A 14,829-nucleotide genomic window follows, 5' to 3' on the forward strand; every position below is an offset into this window, starting at 1 on the left:
CCAACGCTTCTTGAAGTTCTTTTATACGCAAACAGAGCCCATTGAACTTGCATAAACCCGTATGCGCACAGGGAAGTAGCCATCCCGTGGTGTGAACTACCTCCCCAGCCTGTAAAAATGTTCTAACTTTTGCCTCTTGCGCGTTTCAGGAGGGCCGCGTAAAGGTGGCGGAGAAGACCCCGCCAAGTCCACCGAGCAGGAGGACCGGACTCGACCTCAGATCCTGTCGGGATCGGGCTTCTGCAAATGGTTCAACGTCCGGATGGGCTTTGGATTTATTTCAATGACCAACAGCGAAGGGAGCCCCGTCGACCCCCCTCTGGATGTCTTCGTCCACCAAGTAAGTTGACGCCAAAAAAACAACAACAAAAAACGGCACAAAAAAAGGAATAAACATCCCCGGTGTAGCGACATGGCGAGCATCTTTCTAAAGCATCGACTGAATGAATAGTTTTATTTCCTTCTCCAACTATTTCACTGTCAATTCAAATCCCACCTTGATCCCCCCCAGCCCCCCCCCCCCCCCCCTCCTCGTGTAGCCTACTTCTCTCCAGAGCACCAGGCTGCATTGTATAATCCGGATGTTTTGCATTGCCCAACATGTTACTGTGTAATCACACGTTGTCCACGGGCTTGAACCCCCCCCCCAAAAAAAACCCTCAACACGTTAAATTTCCTCTTTAAGCCACATGTGTCCAAGCTCAGCCCCCCCCCGCATTGTAAAGGGAAGGGGAGACATGTCATGTGGCTATGACACGGTTAGTTTCACACTTGGCTCTAATGGACAGCAGAGCTGGCTTGATATGCGGCCACTTAACATGTCGGAAGGTATAGGTTTAAAAAAAAGAAAAGAAAGTCAAACTGTGCACTCTGCTGCTGCTCTGAGAGGCGTTTGGCTCCTCTGCTGCTGTTTCGTGGCTGCGTTGTTTGAAACATTTGGCCAGTTTTCCACCGCACGTAGAGTCACTGTTGATTTATTGTGCACGGAGTTCATTTGTGAGGCTTTGTTTTCCACTTAATCTGCAGCACTCAAAAGAGCCTCTTTCTTCTTTCAGCTCCCCCACCCCCCCTTCTCCCCCCCCCCACGCTTAATCGTTTTTTTTTTGTTTTTTTTACGGTCCTATAAAGTGGCTTTAAAATACTCAGGGAGGAAGGACAGAGGATGAGGAGAGGCATTTTCTACCATTTCATGTGACCTCCTCCCCTAGAGGTGCGTTTATTGTGGACTCACGGGGTATTGTGCTGGACTTGTGGGGGGGGGGGGGGGGGGGAGCATATTAGGGGTCAGATGCTGTGAAGGATGAATATAAAAAGGTCCACTGATCATTATCAGGCAAACTGGGAGTATTGAGAAATGTAATTTATGGTTTCATGAAGGCATTCGTTTATTTCCTTATAAGCCCGTTCATGTGGAGCGTTTGATGGTATTATCTTGTATCAGTCGTACATAAGTTGCATCCAGTCTGAGATGAGGGAGGGGGGCCTCTGAGGTCGACATTGATCGCTAAAGATTTGTTTTAACCTATTTGTTGTTCCTCAGCTGTGCACCAGTGGGACAGTTTGCAGTGATGGAATTAGGTCTTTATTACCGCTATATTAAACATGTCTCCATGGTTTCTGTTGCGTTCATCACCCTATATTTAGTTATTTTTTAATATGTATTTGAGATCAAGATCATGTTATTGTCCTTGACTTGTAATTTGCATCTTCTGATCATTATAAATGTACTATTGATCTATATAAAGTTAGTTCTTTTTAATAATTTATTAGCTGTCTGATTATAATGTAATTTAAAATCTGCAGTGAACTTGGTGCTAAAGAGAAATCCCATTTTCAGTGAAATATGCTCAATATGTTGACCTTTGTTCCATCTGTCATAGTCATGGCACGGATAATCATGCGTCGGCCTCGAAGCAAGTCATGCACGTTTGGTGTTTCTTATCGTCTTCTGTTTGTGTGACGATCCAATGTTTGAAATCGGAGCATCGCCGTGCATATTTCAAAAAGGACGAGCGGCTCAGGAGCATCGCATCAGTTTTTTTTTGATTGATGCGTTCATATTTGCATCCTTCAACATATACTCAAGGCTCCCTAATTTCCCCTGCTGGCCAGAGCTGTTTTTAGACGTGGATCAGCAGGAGAGAAGGAAGGTGTGGTCTGGGAAAGGCCAGGCATGGTGCCATATATGTGTCTGCGGGAATTTGTTTTTTTTCCACGTGTATGCAGTCCTGTGAGGTATTTTGGTAATACAGGTGCATTCAGAGATGGAAATAGTTGCAATTAACAACTGTCACTTCCTGCTCTCGATAGTGTTTTTCTTAAATTGTGTGTAGTTGCATTTTTGTTGAGAAATGCAAATTGTTCCACTTAAACCTATTTATAGAGGAATTGTCTGGCATACAATGAATCGTATGTTTACACTAGTGCACCCCCCCCCCCCAATGTTTCCAGCTACGTGTTTACAATAATACAGCTGTCATTTAACACAAAGAGCAGACAATATGCATTCATAAGCACATTGTCATTCTGGATGCAAGACACCCCAGTATTTGCATATGTGCTCTCATTAAATCAGTCGCTGGATTTCTCTGAAATGTGTCTCTGCTGTCAGCCTGAAGACACTCGGACGTCTTGATGCTGTTTTCAGGTGTTTAGGAAAATGTCCAGACGTGGGAACACTGAATTAGCATCCTGCAGGTTGCCACAATACCTTCAAATATATATTTTCTTGATAAGTTTAGGGAATATTGCTGTTAGGATACAAATATTTGAAACCCGTGACGAGCATGAAGAGCAGACTTTTGTTATGCAAGCTGCTGAAAGAGAGAGTTTGGCTCGACTTAAAGGTCATGCAATATTGTCTGAATTTATGATACACGGTTATACCTGTCGGTAACTGTAAAAACAGAGCGGTGGAAAGATTGCAAATTTATTCGTGCACAACACTTACCCTATATGCCCGAGAGAGAGAGAGAGAGAGAGAGGTAAGAACGATGGGGAGGGGAAGAGGGAGCATGAGGACATAGAGAACGAGGGGGATAGAGGAGGAGTTTTCCTAGGAGAGGGAAAGAGGAGGGATGTGGGAAAAAAATAGGTGGTGGTGGGTGTGTGTGTGTGTGTGTGTGTGGGGGGGGGGGGGGGGGGGTAGTCGAGCAGGAAAACATGAGCGAGAGGTTGGAAAAAGACGAGTTAGTGAAAGAGCAGGAGGTAAGAGAGGGCGGGCGAGAGTGTGAGTCAGCGAGAGGGTCCCCGCCCGACCACGAGTTCTCTTCCTGGGAGGCCTCTTCATCAGGGCTCCTATCTGATCACTTCCCTTTGGAGGCTGGTTGTGTGTGAGAGAGAGAGAGAGAGAGTAATTAAGCTTCTTCACCCACTTTACCCCTCTGCTTAGTGAATCCGCACACAAAGCCATTTCATTATCTCTGTTTGTCAACCCCTTCTCCACCTGGACTGAGTGTTTTTCTGAGTGTGTGTGTGTGTGTGTGTGTGTGTGTGTGTGTGTGTGTGTGTGAGTTCCTGCTGGGACTCGGGGGTTGCTCTCTCCCCGGGCATTCTTTTAAAAGAGGAATTTCTTTAAAGACAAAAAGGCAGGAGGGTTGGGTGAGGGGTGTGTGTGGCGGTGAGGTGGGGGGCTGCTTTCCCTTTGTCGGTAATCAGTTTGAAACGTTGAACAGTTTGCTGCTGCTGTTATTCTCCCGAAACCTCCAGAGTGTGTGTTCAATTTATGGAGCCCCCGTGAGTGTGAGTGTGTGTGAGGGGGGGGGGGGGGGTTCTTACTTTCTGCTCTTAACTACCAGACTGTTGATGTCTACATGTGAACCGTTGTGAGATATTTCAGGTTTTGAGTGTGTGTTTTAATGCGTGCGAGAGAGTGTGTGTTTTAATTAATGCGTGTGTGAGCGAGAGGGTGTGTGTTGTAAAGCGTGCGTGCGTGCGAGAGAGAGAGAGAGAGAGAGAGTGTGTGTTTTGTGTAGCGAGGTTAAAGTGGGCCCCTAGTGAGATTAACCTCTGGCCCGTGTCACCGTTTGGCATGTAGGCCCCACCCATCTCTGCCTCCAGATAGCCAGTATCAGGCTTTGTCTTTCCTGTAGCCACACTACCCCCTCACCCCCCCCCCCCCCCAACCCACCCTTCTCTTCTGCACATCAAGAAACGCAAAAGAAGAAGAAAGACGATAGTCATGTGACTTCCTTTTGAGGAGCTGGCCACATACGGCGGAGATGATTGGTAATTGGAAAGGTGGCGGAGTAGAAAGCAGAGCCGGGCTAATAACAAGTCGCACTTCACCTGAACGTCTGCATCTCGCACATTTATTCATTTCACTTCATTTAAATAAAATCCTAAACGCTAAATTCAACAATAACACATTAATAAAACAAATGCAAACATATTCAAATATGTCTACTGCAATTTTTCTTTCTGCACTTTGATCTTATGTTTAATTTGTTTATTAGCAGAATAAAGAATTTATTCAACGCTGTTATCAGATGTAACAAAGTAATAGAGCTGCAACTAGCAATTATTTTTATTATTATTTTATCTGCAGATTATTTTCTTAATTATTTTTTTTTATCTTTAAAATGACCAATTCCAATTGCTTTTTAAAATCTGACCAAGAGCCAGAGACATTCAGTTTATTATTTAATATGAAAATCAAAAGCATCAAATCCTCGTATTTAAGAACCGAGGACTAAAGAATATTTGGGAATTTTTGCTTGAAAAATGACTGAAACTATTGATTTTGAAAATAGTTGTTTTCTGTCAGTCAACTAATTGTTTATTTTACTAATAATTAAATCTCTAAAAGATTATGAAAAATCGACACAATAAAAGAAGATTTAGAGAGTTTTGGAGGGATTTCTTTGGTCTAAACAGCGTAATAATTATAATATTAATAATTGAATAATAATTGTAACTTTTCCCAAATGAAAAACACGGTTGTCATTCAGCATATGACTCTGATAAGAAGATGCTGTGTCAAAATCAGACCACAGATCTGCCACTTCTTCTTGTAATGAATAGATAGACCTACTTTGATCATATTAATCTCTTAATATCTATGTCATAAGCAAGCAAATCGGCTAATAAGCATTATCCCACTTCAATGGTGTTTGACATGCATAATGCTGATGCGTGCAGGTTGAAGTCGGTGCCAAAATATACAGAAGAAAAAACAGTTGACAAACAAATGAAGTCAGCTGCAAAATGAATCAGTTGAATAATGATTTACATTTAAACAGTGTTCAATAATAATATTACTCATACAACTTAAACTAACACGAATGCAGTTTATATTTGTTAATGCTGTCCGTTATGGTGAAGGTTTAGTATCAAAAATGTCATTTCTCGACCAGTTTTGAACCTGTATATAATTATTATTTGACATTAATCATTTCCTATGAGCAGACTTCACTTCCTCAAATAGTTCATATTTGATTTTTGAAAGAACTCAACCACTTGTGTCTAAAACACGTTTGTTTTTCTGCTCTGAATGCCTCCGGTTATGAGCTGGCCGTGTGTTTTATCACCGGCCACCTCGGCGAGGTTCATTTCCCCTCTCGTGCTGATAAACGTAGAAAGACGATCTAGTGCTTCCTCCCTCGGATCAAATATTTGCCCCGGTCATAATCGGGGGGTGTTTTTTAAGTGTTTGATGGGGGGGTTGGACAGGGTTCAAGGGTCAGGGCCACTAATGACAACGTGTTGAGGAGGGCTGGGGTGTCAGCGTCATAAGAGCTGCTCTGTTGGTGGTTTCCATCGACATATGTGTGTGCGCGTGCTTTTTCTTTTCTCCGCCCTCATCCAGCTTTCTCGCTCCTTTTTCTCCTTTGCTTTATGTGCATCCTGTTGGGGTTGTGTCCATCTGAGCTGATCTGGCCCAGCTTTGTCCACTTAGCATTTCCTGTGTGTAAAAAGCTACTTAATGGCACCGCGCCACATGGCGACCGCCATCTCCCTCACGCTCAACCCCCTACACATCCCCTATCCTCTCAATACGAGCACGATCCATAAGCGCGCGGCTCCGCGTGGGCCACCTCTGATTTAAAGCGTCCCGCAATTAGCCATTCCATAGCCGGTGGTCGCCACGGAGAGTGGCTTGGGGGGGGGGGGGGGGGAGGATGGCGGGTCTCCTCCCTCCGCTTCCCCATCCCCTCACGTTACAGCTTCCTGTATTGATTGCTGGGTCTGGTGATGACGAGGGCCTGGCTGATGAAAAGGAGGGCTATTTCTATCCAGGATGTTGGAGTCAGTATTGATCGCTGGCTCCTTCCTACACACACATGCACACACACACACACACACACACACGCGTGTAGAACCAAAGGAAGATATTTATTACATATAAGGAAGCTTGTAAGCATAATCAAGCCATTTCAGAGTGTGTTGGTATCCATTTTGTTGGCTCGGTTTCATCAGTTTTGAGGATGACCGCAGCCGTCTGTTGGTGGCTGTGAGTGAAAGCACTGCGAGCTGGTGTGGTCCGCCAGTCGTGCAGGGGGTGGGTGGTGCTGGGACGGTTATACCACTGACCCCTGGATTTCTGCTGCTGACCTGTGGGGGGCTCCTGATCAAATGGGGGTTTTGTTCCTGGGCTCCCCCCCAGGTCCAGCCACCGATCAGGAGTTGCTCCTCCATTGGAGCTGAACAGAATGCGCTGGAGGCATTTCCATGAGCCTCCTCCTCCTCCAAACTCCCTCCCTCATCCACCACCCCCCCCCCCCCCTGCTCCAGGCCACTCCTCCATTTTGTGTTCTCTCTCTCTCTCTCTCTCTCTCTCTCTCTTTCTCCCTCTGATGTTCTCTCGTTCCCTCTCCCCGGCCGTGCCCTTTTTTGACCTCGGTGCGTAAACTGAAACGGGTCAGGACACCCGCCAGGTCACCCGAGAGGAGGGGTCTCGGGTTACAGGTTCTGATTTGTGAAGTATTTTTTTTTTTTTTTCTTCACACAGACACATGCACACGCCAACACGGAAGCACATACACACAGATAAATCCACATGCTGCGTTTATTATGAAACTGCGGAGAGACTGAGCTGTTGCAAGGCCATGCTTCAAAAATATTACTCATCTGAGGCATGAGTGTGATGTCTTATATGGAGGACACGTGTGTGTGTGTGTGTGTGTGTGTGTGTGTGTGTGTGTGTGTGTGTGTGCGTGTGTTTTCCTGCATTTCTGCAGAACAAAAGGGGTTGTGTGGTTTCCTCACTGGTGCATTGTGGGCATTGACGGGGTTGAAGAGGGGGTAGGGTGCTGAGACGAACCACTCAACTTTGACCTGGAGAGACGAGCTGCTGGTGGACTGAAGACAGGAGCGAAACAGGAAGGGCTCATGCGCCACACGGTCGAGAGACGAGTCAATGATTATTCATCGTTATTCAGAAGCCGTTTGTTTTGTGGGGGATGGGTGCATGTTTGTATTTGCTTCCTACTGATTTCTGATGCAGGAATGCCTTTCAATGTGGATGGTCTAATGATGGAAATCATAAATCAATTTTAATGTGAACGAGCAGGGTTCTTCTGGCTGCTTGAGCCTCCATCAGTTGTTGTTTATAAAAAATAGAAAGCCAGGTTTTGTGTATGCATGTTGTTATAAATAAATAAATATAAATGAATCCATTGTTTTTGCAGCACAGCAATCGATCTTCATCGGTTATATTAAGCCATGAGCTCAGTTGTTGACTACCCTCATCATCCCTTCTGTTTTCTTCTGGTCTGTAAAATCTCATTTCCATTCCCTGATCCTCGTCCTTTTCTTTTCCCAAAAGCCAAATCCAATACCTGAATACCCAAAATGGACGAGTCCTCCATTAGCAATCGACTAGAAGCAGCGTGGCCCTGGCTGTAACCTCACTGACTGCAGGGAGAGAACATCTGAGACAGAAAAAGAACGAGCTCATCTTTGGCAAATTATTTGTAATGAGCCCCAGAAATTTTCCTTTCTTATGAATTGAGGAAATAAAATGTGTGGAAATAAGGACAATTTGCTTCAAAGAAGTTGCACGAGGCAGAGTACTTTTTATAATCGAGTTTACACTTCCTAACTTGCTCCTGGTGGCGTCTTTGTTTGATTCTGTGATATCTGTGGAGTGCCGAATGAGTTTGACTCGATTTGTAGCTGCTCCTAATTCCTGAAGATAAAGATGAAAATGAAAAATATACACATTTCTTTCAAATGAATTAAATAAGTGCATCACATATATAAGGATTTAAACTGTATCTGTGCATGCTGTATATTTTATGGCCCTTCATAAACCTCTCAAGTCTTAGTGCACAGCAGGGAGGAGAAATTCTATTCATCTATTTTCTCTTTAATCAAAATGTTTTTTTAGTTTAAATTTAATAAATTTGTCTTTCATACGAGACCTTTTTAGGTAAAAAGTAAAAGTTTGATATAAAAGAAAACGAACTAACACATTTAAGTTGCCTATTGTCAAAAAGAATGTCTCTAAAATGGATTTGAATGAAACTGTCCTCTAAAGAAAACCTAAAACTGATTCATATATTTAATATAAACTCAGATTTAATGTGTATATCCTGAAAAGATTTCCGTGCATTACGTGGAAGTCTCGGCCTTTTCCACATTACTACATTCTACTGAACGTTTAAATATGTTTAAAAAAAATATATTTCAGTCAGATTATTCTGAAATCTGCAGAATTCGTTTATGTGGATTTTACAGTACTTCTATTGTTATACATTTTGGTTCCTAGAGCTTATTCTCAACAAACTTGTGTTTTAAAAGCATATAATGAAACTCTAATTTAACCCAGTTTTACACTTGTATCCTCATGTCTTGTATGTCAGAGTGCAGTGGTTCTATTCTTTGTTTTTAATTAATCGACACATTTTGTCTCACTGCTTTCTTCATCCCCCACCTCTTCACTCTCTTACATATTCATATATATATATATTGATTAATAGACCACCTATAGAGCACCTTTACCTTCATGCTACTGCAGTCGTGGACACGGACAGAAACAATACTGCCGAGCACATTTCCTCTCCTTACTTGCGCATCTGATTCCCTCCGGTCATTTGACCATTTCTCTCCCTCTTTCTCCTACAGATCCGTGAATAGAAAGATAGCCCGTGTGTTATTTATAGGCCCGGATGTATAGTAGGTAGTAGGTTTGGCTCTGCACTCTGCGTGCTCGTGTGTGGGTATGTGTGTGTGTGTGTTTACCTCTGCAGGGCTTAGCTGCAATCCACGAAGGTCACATACAGTGCCTATCAGCCGTCCGCTCTGTGCGTTCAACAAGACATAAATCATTGTCCGGTGGTTATGTAGTAACTAAATCAATACTGCCGATCATGTAGATAAGATGCACGGTGGATGCACTGCGAAAATATGATTGCATGGGTGTGACGCACTCGTCTTTTTCTCTCTGCAGGAGGAATAGGAAGTGGCGCCTCTGCGAAAAGTAGATAAAGGCAGCAAAGCAAGGACGCTGTGTGTGAGATAAGTGTCTCTGCGAACAGACCGTCGTGGCAGTTGGTGCCAACCGCATACAGTCAATGCACATTGTTTGAGTGATGTCTTTCCGTGTACGTCGTGTGCTATACCGCATGCAGCAGTGCGCACAAGCATAATACAAAGGCACTTTACCTTTCACCTTATCAAGAACCGTGTCTGTGTCAAGCACACAGTCTTTGTCAGCTTACTGTATCATTGGAGGTTCCAAGAATACCCATGTAGAAGGCTGTCAATGTGAAGTATATCTCAGTACCTCTGTGTATATAAACCTTTTACAAATGACGTATTGGAGAGTGCTCCCAAATGATTATATAACATTCAAGGACGTGTGGATTTGAGTGACTCAGAAACATTTTCTGACTGCTGCGTTATATTAAAATGTGCTACAAAAATCATACGATTCATTTACAGTACGGTATATATGACTTAATGCAGACCCTTGTGTATTGCAGGCATTATCCATTTTTTTTTTTTTTTTCTTCAAATAATTCATTGAGTTATAAGTGCCTGCCAGTTTTAAATGGATAATTGCTTTTTTTCCTCCCAACAGAGCAAGCTGCTGATGGAGGGCTTCCGCAGCTTAAAGGAGGGTGAGCAGGTGGAGTTCACCTATAAGAAGTCCTCCAAGGGCCTGGAGTCCCTGCGGGTGACCGGACCTGGTGGGGGACCCTGCGCAGGCAGCGAGAGGAGACCCAAAGGGAAGGTCCCACTCCAGAAACGCAAACCAAAGGGAGACCGGTGAGTATGATGTAATTTAAGAAGCATGGGAATAAAAGACGTTAAGGCCTTTTTAAAAGGACGGAGACAATGCCGCGTCAGCTGCAACCTTGGCATAAATAAATAACATCGGCGATGCAGAGGGTGAAGAAAGAAAAATGCTTTTGTGTCTGCAGGAATGTAATGATTCATATGCACCAGTCTCGGCTTTATCGAACAAAAGCTGAAAATATGTGAGCGTTGGCAGCTTGCTTTCAGAAAAGCAGGAGTGTATAGTCTATAGTAGAAGGAGACATATGTTATATGTACATCTCACTGCAGTGAGCTGTTTCTGAGTGGGCTGAGATTATAGATTAAATCTATTCAATCTGCCCGAGTACATGTCTGTTGCTATGGTTATTGTGCACAGTAATAAGGAATTGAATAGGGCACTTTGCCAGCCTTTACATTAGAGACAGCATTAGCACAGGGATGGATTGGCCTTATATGCATCTCAACGTGCCAGCAGCTCTATCAATTGTTTTGCACTCAGTACAATTCTAAAGCGTGCTTTGCTAACGTCTGTCACAGGGAGCCATACGGAGCTCCTTAAACAGGAAGTTTTGCATGTCCTCCTGTTGACATAGAACAATGTATCTTATGGCATCACATGACTACATTTACATTAAAGTCCGGCTGTTTATGTTGCTGCATCACAGCTGCCTCAGTGGAACAACCGTGTGATGTCCCGCCTTTTTAAGGTGTGAAGAGAAAAAGCTTTTGTTAGAAAGGAGGAAACCGAATCTGGGAGAGAAGAAGGCTCCCCCGCTTGTTTTACACAGCTGAATAATTCAGTTCATTTGGGATAATTGATCCAGTGTTCGGTCAAGTGTCGTTCTACTAAGGTGGCAGCAAGACAGTGTTGGATTCAGAGATGGCAAGTCGGTGTCTCTGTGATGTCATCTGTGTCTTTGTGAGCGCGCTCAGTGCAAGCGGCTCCGGTGGCAGTTACGATGCTCCGACCCCTGCTGGCCACTCTGCCATAAAACCAACGATTGTTTGGTGCTTTCTTTCCTCCACTGTTCTGTGGGTTTCAGGTGCTCGATGTAAGAATCGGATTGAAATATTCACCTTTTATGGAAGTACTCACTGGAGACATGAATTATGAAAGCAGTGCAAAAACAAAAACAAAGAAAATGTCTCCATCCAAATGAAACACACGGCGTAAACAACCTTTCTCTGCATCAGAGGTGGTTTCTGCATATACAATATTTTTCAGCAATTATGCGATTAATGAATCACCGTTAATACAAGGTATCAAAGACACTAGTCTTTTACAATAATAGTTTTTACAGCGGTTTGTATTATAATTAGTTACTGCATCATTAGAGGATGATTTCTGAATACATGTTTAATATACTAAACATAAAAATATAACCGTAACCGACTACAGATGGATACATAATGGTTGACACCATTTGATTTGATGTTTTGAATATTGTTTTATGGTTGTGGCAGTTAATTTAAATAATGCTAGTGGAACTATTTGTTGTCTTTAAACCTGACTGGGTTGAGATATATTCCCCAGATTTGACTGTCATTGCAATAATGCATGAAAGAAAATATCCATTCATCCACAGATGAATGTTAAGCACTCGCTGGGAATAATTCAGCGACCAGTTCAGAAGCAATGTCTGAAAAACACTTCAAGCCTGCCATGATTTCCTTATTAATGAAGTGGCAGTATTTTGCAAACATGCTGGTTTACTGTGTCCACGCTTGTTTTTGCTGATTGACCGTCAAAACTGGATGAAATAAAACAATTAAAACCATAACAGTGAGCCATTGTTTCATGATCAGCTTTAAGTTTCCACGGAAAGACAACATGCTTTAGTTTGGCGATTATCCTTCAATTAAAATAGTCACCACACAGGGAAGTGTTTCACTGCTATGAAAAATAAACAGTGAATGAGTCCGCTGTTCTAGATTCTGTGAACTGAAAAGTGACACCCAAGCCTCAAATACAAACATCTAACGCCTGAAAAGCAAAAGCTGTTGATTTACGATGGTGCCAAAACAGTTTGTGGCATCCTAACGGGCTGAAATCCACTGCTTTTTCTCTTTGTATTCTTTTCTCTTTCAGCACCCAATTGCTTCTTGTCAAATTTGATAACGCAGTGTAGTTTGGCATGCCACAGACTTCTCCTCACTGTTTGATCCAAAGCAATATCATGTGGCATACTGCCATCTAGTGCTGGATCCTAGTTGGAGCAAGTACTTCAACTCCACAGTGTTTTTCACTCTTTTTCCTGTTTTTTAGAGTAGGGTCATGTATTGATCTTAGTTATTTTATTATTATTATCAAAACTACAAACTCTTTCTTCTGTTTCATGAAATGAAGGAATAATGTGATCAGGGTTTCTACTTTGTGTTGCTCTTGAATACGTTTGTCACCATCCTGCGTGTCCTGTCTCTCCTCCTCGTTTCCTCCTCCTCTGCAGCTGTTATAACTGTGGAGGTCTGGATCACCATGCCAAGGAGTGTGACCTGCCCCCCCAGCCAAAGAAATGCCACTACTGCCAGAGCATCACGCACATGGTGGCTCAGTGTCCCCACAAGGCGCTGGCGCCCGCCACCGGCTCTCAGGACCAACAAGCGTCGTCTACCTCGGCCCTCAGCCCGGGGAGCGGGCCCTTCCTCTGCCCCCCGGAGGAGGAGGAGCGCTCCGGCTCGTCTCCCCTCGAGGGCTCCTCCTCCTCCCCCGAGGAGCCACACCCACACCGCGGCCCCCGCACCCAGAGGTGGAGGAAATCTTGAATACAGCCCCGTAGAGGTGAACCTTTCACCGTTAACCCCTGACCCTCATGTCTCCCCTCAATCAAGGATACCTGAAGCCCCCCCCACCCCCACCCCCCACCCCTCATCTACCTCACACCTGTGAAAAAAATGGGAGGTCTTGATTTCTGTACTTTTATTTTTATTTTTCTAACAGCGCAGCTATGGCAACGATCAACGGGGTACAGGCGTGCGTGAATGTGTGTGACTTGCAGTCATCGGGTGCAGCTATGGCAACCACTGCTGGAATAGTGACTGCAGGGACTCTGACTGTTGTTCTTGTTTCAATCAGTGCAGCTCAAGAGTGAAACAACGTGCTATGAATCTTGTTTTTCCTTTTTTTCCCTCTCCTTGGACCTAAACGTCGGCCATTTTGAATGCTTTTTTGTTTTCCTTTCAGATGTTGTCGATTTAAAGCCACACATTTCTATCCCGTAGGCCGAATCATTCCCGAAAATCATGTCGCATCCTTTTGGCACACACGGTAGCTCATCTTAAGAAGGATTAGAAGAAGACTTGTAAGAGCTCAAGACCCTCTAAGCGATAACACAGACCCGTAAGGATTGTTAGCTCGGCTCATGAAGATCTTTAGGGAAAGTTTATGTTTTTTTTTTTTTAAAAGACGGTGAGCTGCTAAACACATCCTCGTTACCTTGAAACACTCGCTACAAACCTCTCTCTTACATGAAACAGACTGGACCAAGTGATTGTCACAGAGTGAGCAATGTGTGTTTGTGCATGCATGTGCAGGACTCGGAGAGGGAACGAGAAGGCGTGTGTGTTTGTATGCGTGAGTTGTGCATGCTCAGAAAGAAAGCACAATGGTCCCACCGGCCTCTTCTCCAGTCGTGAGTGAACGCTATCAACGTTTGGGTTTATTAGACGTCGACCAGCTCAGATAACACATTGTATAATCCCGCTAGATCATAGCTTATATTCCAGGTAATGGAGCCATCATTAGACTTCCATTTTGGTTGTTGCCGAATTAAATGAAAATAACATTACAGCTTATAAATCATAGTATAAGTAATTAATATATATATATATGTAAAGTCACAGGATATAATTGAAATTCTATTAACTTTAAGTAATGCATACATGAGGAACTAGCTCTGACACAACCCTGTGTGTTGCATGGGATACTTTGTTGTTGTGTGGAAACGTGTAGCTCTCTCTCTATTCAACAGGTTTCATCTACATTTTACTACACGCCTTTGAATAGTCAGCCACCACCTCTGACCCAGCACAAAGACACGCCTTGTTTGATTATACGTGCAGATCGTTACAGTGTCACCACAGCTGCTCTGCTTACTTAATTACCTCACGAATGTCGCAGGACGCCGAGCTGTTTGCTCTCCCGGCTGTGATGCAGTTCGATCGAACCACCTGTTCTTTTTTTTCCATCTGTGCCTACCAGTTGTGAGTCAGCACCAGCCAGGTGATGCTCCCTCCTCGTTAGTGTGAGAGGCCGTCACTGCTGCTGTTTCAGACTCACTGAAGAGAGAGAGAGAGAGAGAGAGAGAGAGAGCTGCTTTTGGTATAACTTGAATCCCAAGCATGGCTTCAGTGGCACTTATTTGTGACCTAATAACTTCTCTGACCATATTGAATGTGAAAAGAGCTTATCTGAAGTCGACTCCACACAAAGTTCATGTCGGGTGGCTTCAGAGTTATATCCTAATGTTCTGACAAATCAAAATAACTTTATATGATGAAATCAAACTCTCTTGTGTGTTTATATAAAGCTCTAAGTAGACAACCAACTTTTTTTTGGTATATTTCTATACCAAAAAAAGCCCAAATAGTTTGGCTTCATTTTTTTTT

The 14,829-nt window shown here is 43.5% G+C and overlaps 1 protein-coding gene across 1 annotated transcript; it reads left to right on the forward strand.

Moving 5' to 3' along the window:
• Positions 1 to 145: 145 nt before the first annotated feature.
• Positions 146 to 14,571, forward strand: lin28b (lin-28 homolog B (C. elegans); the record flags this gene model as incomplete). The annotated part of the gene is made up of 3 exons (XM_076084034.1): positions 146 to 340; positions 10,025 to 10,212; positions 12,672 to 14,571. Coding segments are annotated over 3 exons (699 nt in total), but the record flags the coding sequence as incomplete, so codon positions are not given.
• Positions 14,572 to 14,829: the final 258 nt, after the last annotated feature.

Source organism: Anarhichas minor, unplaced genomic scaffold (assembly GCF_050575085.1).
Source record: "Anarhichas minor isolate MPS153535 unplaced genomic scaffold, ASM5057508v1 ptg000136l, whole genome shotgun sequence".
Classification (NCBI taxonomy): domain Eukaryota; kingdom Metazoa; phylum Chordata; class Actinopteri; order Perciformes; family Anarhichadidae; genus Anarhichas; species Anarhichas minor.